Source organism: Strigops habroptila, chromosome 5 (genome assembly GCF_004027225.2).
Source record: "Strigops habroptila isolate Jane chromosome 5, bStrHab1.2.pri, whole genome shotgun sequence".
Lineage (NCBI taxonomy): Eukaryota > Metazoa > Chordata > Aves > Psittaciformes > Psittacidae > Strigops > Strigops habroptila.
In genome coordinates this window covers 83,000,000-83,009,644 of record NC_044281.2, presented here as the reverse complement: position 1 = coordinate 83,009,644, position 9,645 = coordinate 83,000,000, and the positions used below count along the sequence as shown (strand labels likewise).

The window sequence follows — 9,645 nt, the reverse complement described above, 5'->3', positions numbered from 1 at the left end:
ATCAAGTAACAACCCGTGCATCAGCGCTTCAATGCAAACTCCAAAACGCCTTTTCCTCGGTTTGTGTTGTGTTTTGATTAACTCTACGAGCTGCATTCTGCTACCCGGGTTCTCATCTGAGAAATACCCCCGTTAATTGGCAGGAGATTAAAAGGTAACTCATTAATAAGAAATGTGACTATTTAATAATTTCCCTGTAATCCCCAATGCCCAAATTAAAGGGACAGACACAACTGCATTCACCATGATTAGTTTTATTGCTTGAGAACCAGAGTACTCGTTTCTAAAGGCCTTCGAAGTTATCATGAGTTGAGCTTGCTTAAATAGAATTACTGTGTGGTTATAATGCAACATGGCACAACGACGATACAGAGCTGCAACACCCGCTGGGCAACAGCACTTAACAGAAACCCAGCTTGTACTGCTGAGAACACACTCTGCAAGCGGACATCAAATCATTTTCAATGGTAGTGATTTATACCAAAATCAAGCATCAATCTAATGCCATCACGCAGTCCATGAACTCTGTAGTGTTCTAAATTAAATCAATAAAACATACATTTGTGTTTCATCAACAGACTCCCTAATCACCTTTTAATGTTTTATATAGTGGTGGGAGAAAAATGTTCGTAACAAGGTTATATTGTAGCTGCACCGAGCTACTAACCAGGAAAATTTACAGTCGTCTTTTTTTCCTTTAACACTGTATAATTACAGTCTGTGTCCAATACAGTTGCTACCTGAAGCAGACTATTATTCTCTTCTCCCGTGTTGTTATTGTTTCAATGTAGAATACTTGGCACCATAAACAGTAACAGAAGACGGACAAAATCAGTTTACAAAATTCTGGAAAGTTACACCCAAACCTAGCTAAGAACTTCACATTCAATCCTTAATATTACATAGAAAGAAGGGATTATAGGAGTAACAAAGTGAAACTGCTAATATATGTGCTATATAGTATGCTATATATATATATCTGTATCCAGGATGGCACTGCTATATATTATTTATTATATAAATGTTGGCTGTTGATGTACACTTAACTAAACCTGCTAGGACTCAGACACTAACTGCTGATATGGCACTCTCAAGCATTCATATTGGAAAGTATATTTAGCGTAAGTTTTGGTCAGGTTTATAAATTATTTATATATCTGTGTATATATACACATACATACATATATATACACACACATATATGTATGTATAGAAAGCAGCTGCTGTGTGATTCAAAAACCATGTAACATGGCAGTATAGTAAATAACATGAGAAAAAAATTATAAAAATGAAAAAATACTAAAACTAAAAACACAAACCATAAGCCTTGGTCAACAAAGAAAATACCATTTAAAACCATCGATAGCTCTATCTATACAATCCAATGTACAAAACCCCAAAGTGGTAAAGATATATAATGTTAGGCATGACACCTTTAGAAGTTCATAATATGCTTTTCCACATTGACAAACACTTACTAAAAGTTGAAAGTCATGAAATCTAAAATACAGAACATCTCTGCTGTCTATTTAGAGTTTTGGCAACAGAATCGTGACATACATATAAAAAATAATTCCACGTTTCTACTTGATGTCACATGAACATACAAGACAGTGAGGTATGTGAGGCTTTTCTCGAACAGAGTCCAGATGCTGAAGCATAGTGTACGATCAGCAGTCTAAAAATGTGGCACTCGGGACTTGATTTATCAATACAGCTGTTAGGATTAAGTGTTTCGGTTCGCGGCGTGCTCCTTCCCTCCTGCTACAGGCTGGCTTCACGGAAAATCTTCTCGTTCCGTTGGCATCTTTTTCCTGTTGCAGAATTGGCAGTTTTTTAAAAAGAAAAATAAACACAGGGGAAATGTTGTAGAGAATATAAACGTAAAGGAAAAAAAAATGATATTTACCACCACATCACTGCACGACACAACACTTGTGCACATTTGCAATAGGTTTACCTGCCCCAGCAGCTATTCGAAAGGACAGGAACACAGGCTGCAGCAAGTCAGGGAAAAATAGAAGTTACACGTTTGAAATGGAAACATTATGTTTTTACAGTCAGCAGTAAACACAACAAAAATTCCTCTATGACTGGGAACAAAACAGTGCAAGCATTTTTCTGATAAATCTAGCTACAAAATGCACAGGATAACTCCATCATCTCCCTACAGATCTCTGCTCTCCTTGAAGTCTAAAGGGAAATTTGCCCCTGATTTCCACAGGAAGAGGCTCTGGTCCCAGACACAACTCCCCCTTATCACTGACTGCATCAGCTCCACTGCAAGTGCCACGCTTAAAAAGATCTGCATTAGGTACACTAGTGACAAGGAAAAGAGATTTCTGGTTGTGAGCTGGATGCCCTGCAGCTGCTGAGGCCCTGAGCTTCCCATCTCACCGCAGCACTGAGTAAACTGCTGTAGTTTAAAACCTGACTTGGGTGTATCTGGACAAATATCTTAAGCACATTCTTCCTTAGAACACCACCACTGTCTCACAAGAGCTCTTAACCATGAAAGTAAATACAGGCATGTATTTGTGAATTTGGATACATGCATATGCACATGGTTACCCATCATCCGTCACTGAATTAGCATTCAAAAGCCTTACTGCTGTGTGACACATTACTGCTCTCATATAGTTTACAAGCTTCTACATGAGTTTTTATAGGTCTTATATTGTTTTAATATGGGCTTTCACAGCTTTCCTCCTCCTCCTTGAGCAGCTTTTTTCAAAGAAATCAAATACTCAGTTTTGATGGATTCCTGACTAGGTTTCCCACCTGGTACCTGCAGCAGAGAAGATTGTAAAATTCTGTCTCGGAGCTGCCAATATGTTGTTTTACTAATGAGCAGCGAGGCACCAACTTCATGGAATTTATGCTTCGGAAGCAATTTTGATAACCCAATGAAAACTGGGTTTTCAATTGCAATGAAAACACTTCTGTTTTACAGCAAGAGTTGTAAGTGCACATCTAGCTGCTGCTCCTCTTCATTTTGTATTGTACCGTGCTTCCAGCCTAGAGCACATCATCTTGTTCTTTATTTGATTTCATACAAGTGCCTACTCTAATATACTGTCTGCTTTCAGTTGAATTCAACTTGAAAACATTTTCAAGTCTTTAAATTAAAAATAGGACAGAGATATAGTAAACTTAAACACAGAGTTAGCAGAAACTAGTGCACACATTCCTCTTCCTAATGAGAAAGACTTAGAAGATACAACCTAAGAAGTTTGGTTTATTTACCTTGTGATCCCCCATGCAGACATTAGGCCCAATGTGGTCATATATTACTATCTTCTCATCATTTTCTGACTAGTTAAAAAAACAGAAACACAACAAACCCCCGGTCAGTTCAGGCATTCTCCACATTACACAAACACAAAGAAACACAGAAATGATTTATGCAAATAGTTCAAACCAGTTTCTGAGCGAAGCAACATTAACACATCTTCACTTGGCTTCTCCAGAGAAAGACCATGTAGAATGAGTTTTTATATCCAGTGCTGTTTGCAGTCATTTGTGTAATTTGTCCATGCAAAATAACTCACGAAGTCATTGCACCTACTCCTTGCTTCTGGGACCTCAAGACATTTTAACACTTGAGTGGATGAAATGAATGACTCGGGTATGATGCATCCAGCCTTCTGTCAGGGACATGCAGCCCGTGCACTTGGCCAGTCCTTTTTTAACACCACCACACAGTTTTTGTCGACTGAGGTGCGATAGATGTTGTTCTTCAAATTAAAAGCAATCCACATTGCCTTCTAAGAGCATTTGATTTCACCATGTAGGTGATTTTAAATGTTCGGAGAGAGGAATGAATTTACTGTTTATGAGTATAATCTTTAACCTTTCTATGAGACACACTTCTTCATCTGAAAAAAAGCATCAACTTTAAGAAAACCAGCAAGTGAAAGATGACATTCCTCCAGACTCCATTATGAATTGCTTTCACTTTGTTCCATGTTGAACTCTATCCTTATGCACTGACTTCTTTAGCATTTGTAACTTAATGAATAATAAAACATACTCATTTTTCTGCCACTTGCAATAAATGTGATTTCGAGAATCTGTTTTGATTCTCTAGCACAGTACTTCAGGAATAAATACAAACCCATTGCCATACAAGACAATTTCTTATTATGCTGAACAATTCCTATGAGCTAATTACACCTGCAATTTGCACACTCTCAAGTCTCTAATACAATCATAGATGTGTTTTAAAGCAGTTGGCAATACTAATTTATTTTGTATGAAACAGTCAAGACTTTCTCATCTGTAATCAGTCAAGTTTGACTGGGCATTAACTTTGTATAAACAGCAGCATTTAAGACTATAAAGTTAAAACTGAATTATCTTTAATGCAGTAAGGAAGCTTAAGGTCAGATTTACTTTATAGCACGGTTGTCTGCCAAAAATATAAAAACATAACCTTCTGCATTGTATGCATGAGCACTTTCCAATATTTCAAGATCATAATGCCACCAGCATCGGAAGTGGGGATACATTCATCAAAAGTGACTTGATAATTTACAAAGGCAGCATAAAATTGTGGATTTTCAACTGCATAATCTTTAGACAGATAAACAAATTACAGCGGTGCACAAGCAGAAACAATATACACTTGGCTGAGCATTCATTACTTCATGCTATCAGGCATCAAGGCAGCTCCCTAGCAGTGGGCAACCTTTGGTGTTTTAGGGCTCAGGAAGCATAAAATAACATGATGGTGAGGTAACCGACCATGGCATGATAGATGATGTTGCATGAAAGCTGTTTACAGCCCATGTCTGTACAATCTGTAATGCCTACTGTGGAGCTGAGCACACTGTACAGTGTGGCAATTTGTGCACCCTGTCCTTTCTTTACATGGGATTAAAATGCAGATTTACTACAGTTTTGTTTGAAATGAAATATAGAATTGCTAAGAGAAAAAAGAAATTCTTTATTTGCCTGTAAGAAAAATGAATACAGCAAAATAATTACCTGCCTAAGAATATTCAATACCTAGCTACAGCCAAAAATTCTTTACAATTTCATATACATTTGTATTTGAAGGATTTGCCATAGTGTAATGAGTTAATTAAAATCTGCTTTTACTTTCTTCACGGTTCCTTTCAAAGCTCCAAAGCCTCTGCAATGGAGTAAATTCTCAAAGGCAAGGCAAACGCTGCCTGCTGTGCAGGACCACAGAAACCTGTAAGGTCATTTTGCCCTTTCTTCTATCAGTTCAGCATTCTTTTCTGCTGAATATTTCCATTAAGTTTTATGGGCCAGACCTGCAGCCTGGTTTTGAGCTGGGTAAGCTGTTTCCCTTCTCGGTACAGACTCCCTGAGGCAAGCCATCGTGCCAGTGTGGCCTCATCCCCAGCTGTAACCTTGCATACGCGCTTCCGGAGATGTCCGACGCTGCAGGCTCAGAATTTGCAAATGCACGGACAATATTATATGCATTTTTAAACATAACTTTGAATGATCCAACTGTTGGGCTTCTGGTCCACGGAGACTAAGAACTGGGCTGAGTGCCCTCACAGTTACACGTTTCTGTAATGCTCTAAGTTGGTTTTCCTTTGTTTAATTTTCTCCCATTATATCGAAGTTATACCCCCCTAGATAATCTGAAAGAATTCCTTTCCCTCTGTACTGTTTACACTCTTCAAGCCTTTGTGTACACTTCTATTTCCTTATTCATAGCTTTAAAAAAAAAAAAATCTTCCCTCATTGGCCACTCTTTCCATAGTTTTAAACCTTTGTTCTTTAGGAATTTCATGGGCACCAAGTACTATATTTGATATTTTGGGTAAAGTCTCACTTTTTCATAAGATATTTCTGTCTAACAAGATCAGATAACACTGATTTTGACATTACTATTTAAAGCCTGTGTTCCTCTCAGCTTCACGGTATTTTAATTAAATACTGTAGTAGAGGCATTGTCTCAAGTTCTGGGTGAAACCTCAAGCTCTCATGCAGACACTTCTTACACATTACAATAAGTGAGGAAGTACATTGAATGGAAATCTGAGTAGCTATGGAAAAAATGTTCTCAGCCTTTCAGTGAGTTATATACTGCAAAGCAAACAGTCTAATCATGAGATAAATAACCCTGATGAGAGAGAGAAACAGAAGGTTATAAACTTCAGGAGAGCAAGTTTCAAGGGTTTCATTAATCTAAACAGAAAAAAAAACCAAGCCATGAAACTGCAGAATACGGATTTCTTTGCAAAGATGATTTTCTGCAATTCATTCCCATTAAACTGCTTTAGTTATACCAGGAACATATGGACAGACGTATGGCTTTGGGCAATTTTGGGTTTGGCAAGTCTGTTCTCTATCAGTCAGTCAGCTAACCTGGTCAGCAGGATAACCTCAACACTGCAGGTCACAGCACATTCACCCTCGTGTCGTGCTTGTGGCCGCAGCTGGCACAGGAGGGAAAGCTTAACTAAGGGCAGAAAGGCCTGGGTGAGATCTCCTGATATCATACACTATTTCCAGATGTGTTCTTGGTCCCTTACAACAACTAGTAGCTAGTGTAAACAGGATGGCTCCCCAGCTGCCATGAGCAAGCACACAGGAAAACCAGAGGCAGTGTGAGCTGGCATATGTAACTGCTGACTTGGTTCAGTGTTTCCAAGAAAAGGAGGAGAGCAGAGAGGAGTAAGCAGGAGAGAGAGAAAACAAGGAAAAAGGAAAACTGAAAGGCTCCTGACCTCTATCTAGATCAACTTTGGATGGAGCATCACCAAGCTTAACCTTAGATAGAGCATCACCAAGTTTACCGTACTGCTATGCACTAAAACCCCAAGAGGAACTATAGGTTCTAAAAATGTTGTACAATGGTATTTTCAAAGCTCCAATGGAATGTCTAAATTTAGGCACTTAATTAGTGTACCAAGGTTAGGAGCCTACCTGCTGGAGACTCTGCCTTCATTCATGGGACAGTGATAGGAGATTTGGCCTATCTAGGATCTGACATATTCTTGGGAAATCCAGTTCTCACCATCAGCAACAGAAGGAACCTAAATCTACCACACTTATAACTCAGGTCCCTTAAGCTGCTGCCATACAGATTTTTCTTTCAGTAGCATTACTCCTCAGCCAGCAGCTGCTCCTGCTTCTGTCTGTGTCTGCGCTGAACCCTTAGCAAGGGCAGTACTGCTGCTTGTGCTGCTGCGCAGTGGACTGGGGAGTGATGAGGTTTTTGATTGTTGGTTATTCTTTTTTAAAAAGAGGCAAGTTTCCCAGTGCTCTCCACCCCAGGGCAGCACTGACATACCCAGGAGAGACGACAGCAGCCAGCGCTGGCAGCTCAGGTACCACAGGAGGTGTTTGTAACAGCTTGTGCTTTGGTAACTGCCAACGGGTGAACTGGGACAAACCCGCATTCTTGGGTGGGAGGCACTGGACGCCTAACAGTTCATTACTGCCATGGTAAGCTGTCCCAGCTTGGTGTTTGCTACATGCAACTGAAAATTCAGGGGCAACCAGAAGTGTATCAGCCCTACCTACCTCCGCTGAAGATAAACACACGTGGAGGCGTGGCGCGGCTGCAGGTCTGTACTTACTTTCAGAATGAGCTCCTTGGCTGAGTGGGACATCAGGATTCTGTCACACCAGGCTGGACATCTCGTATTCATGTACTGCTTTCCCTGGCTGGAGTCCTCGCTGTATGGGTAACTGCAAACAAATCACAATCACAGCCATCAGCAACTCCTTGGAAGCAGCCAAAAACCTCTGGCTCAACCAACCACATCAATTAAAAAATGTCACTGGCAAAAAGCAGCTCTTTTAGACTCTTCTCATACTTATCATCCTTCTTTTCTCCTCCCCCTTTCTTTCTCATGTGCTCTTTCTCTATTTCTCTTCTTATATCTATCACCCTTCTTCAGGCCAACACGTTAAGACACATACAGTCTCCGAACTCTCCCCTCCTACTTTGCATTTTTGCATGTGAGAGTGTTTAAAGACAGGAAACTATTTATCTGTGTGAAAGTATGAAAATCATTTCAACAACTCCAGTCCAGAGCAGTCTGCTGGCTATGACTATGGAAAATGAATAAAGAGAAGATGAAACAGGAAACCTAGGGAAAAAAAAGTTCATCTCATGTGATTTCTTGGCAGGATTCTCTCAAGGATGGCTATCCAGGAATGTTTTATCAGAAAACAGTTCAGAGCACTGGGATCTCTGCAGCTGTATACAACCCCCACCTGTATGGGTTCTCTGAGCCTGATAGAAGAGAAGGTATGACACAAAAGCAGGCTCTTCAGGGGATTTCTGCAGAACCAAGGAATTGGGAATATGGTTTAAAGACAATGATAAGATTCTGTACCTTTACATGAAACTGTGTTAACAAGATGTAAATCGTTTTGTAAAGGCATCTGGAATAGAAGCTGATTAAATGGTAGTTACGCTGTGGGGTCATTGTAAATGGGCTATGTGATCTCCAGTGCATTATAACTTACCTTTAAAAGGCAACAGAACCTGTTTAGTTTAACCTACAGAACAGTTTGAAGCTAACTCAACATGCCTGTGTGAGTCCACAGGCTGAAATCACCTAAAGGACCTGAAGTGGCAAATTCTGGTTCAACTGTCGGGAGCCCGAGGCCAATGCTTTCCCCCTTTCATCCAAATGTTTAGTATGACAGAACTTTGAAAGTGATGATGGCTCAGCATGCTGCAAGGCCCTCTGTTTTCCCAGACCATTTCCAAAATGGCATGGGGAAGCAGCTAAAGAGCGGTTTGGGGGAAAGCCGGGGGGTTTGTGACTCAATTTCTTGAATATTGGTCCCGAATGAACTGAAGTTTATCCTTGATAAATACATCATAAGGCTGATGCATATTATCTATATAAGTATGTTGAGTGTATTTAAAATGACATTTGCATTTCGTTCTGCTCATCACTTTATTCATAAAGGAAATACTGAGGTTTTCCTGACGTGTGTTAAAAAAGCATTTCTGGTATTGTAACAAAAGGGTTTGCATGCTTGAAGAGAAACTTATTTACCACCCTGCTTCGTGGGATGCTCTAAAACTGAGACATATAGCTTTCTACCAAATGGGTTTACAAGCTACACTGCCATTAAAAAGATTAGCCATGGCAAACATCCAAGGAAAGCGCACTGAACGTACTGGAACAAACCAGTGATCTCAGTACCTTTTCCACCTCATCAAACCTAACAAGACTCATTTTCAAAACATATTATGAGAATTCAATTTGCTGCTTCACTGACGTACAGAAGCACAGCTTATTTCTGAGTGTCTGTGAAATACTTTGATGATGTAATACCACTGGTAGTAGAAGCTCTTTGTCTGCAATTTAAGGGTTGACTTTTTCTGGTAACCTCTTTCTTTAGTTACTCAAGAAGCCCACACAGCTGAAGCTACTTTTTATGACATAAGGTATAAGAATCAATCACATCTCATCTAATCCTTCCTTTTACAGCATTAACTGTATGGCTTTTAAAGTATGATGTTCTGTACCTGGAATGATCTGTTACTGCGCTGTGTTGGAGCATTTCATCCGAGAGCCCATATTCTATGAAATGGTATTTATCAATTTGCCTTATTGATCTTAACATTTCACAGGGTGAAAACTTCTGCCAATTTTTCAAGGTCTTTAGTGCTTATCGCCCAGTCAAGAA

The 9,645-nt window shown here is 39.7% G+C and overlaps 1 protein-coding gene across 3 annotated transcripts in view; it reads right to left on the bottom strand.

The window, feature by feature from the left end:
- Positions 1-237: 237 nt before the first annotated feature.
- INPP5A (inositol polyphosphate-5-phosphatase A) overlaps positions 238-9,645 on the bottom strand; it is a 222,461-nt gene continuing 213,053 nt past the window's right edge. For 2 of the 3 annotated variants that reach the window (XM_030486241.1, XM_030486239.1), the window contains exons 13-16: positions 7,569-7,680; positions 3,247-3,315; positions 1,910-1,997; positions 238-1,814 (exon numbers count right to left, since the gene is read on the bottom strand). In XM_030486241.1, coding sequence (XP_030342101.1) covers positions 1,917-1,997; positions 3,247-3,315; positions 7,569-7,680 — 262 coding nt within the window. In that variant the 3' untranslated portion in view covers positions 238-1,814; positions 1,910-1,916. The remainder of the gene's footprint in view (positions 1,815-1,909; positions 1,998-3,246; positions 3,316-7,568; positions 7,681-9,645) is intronic. The other variant, XM_030486240.1, reaches the window with a different exon arrangement.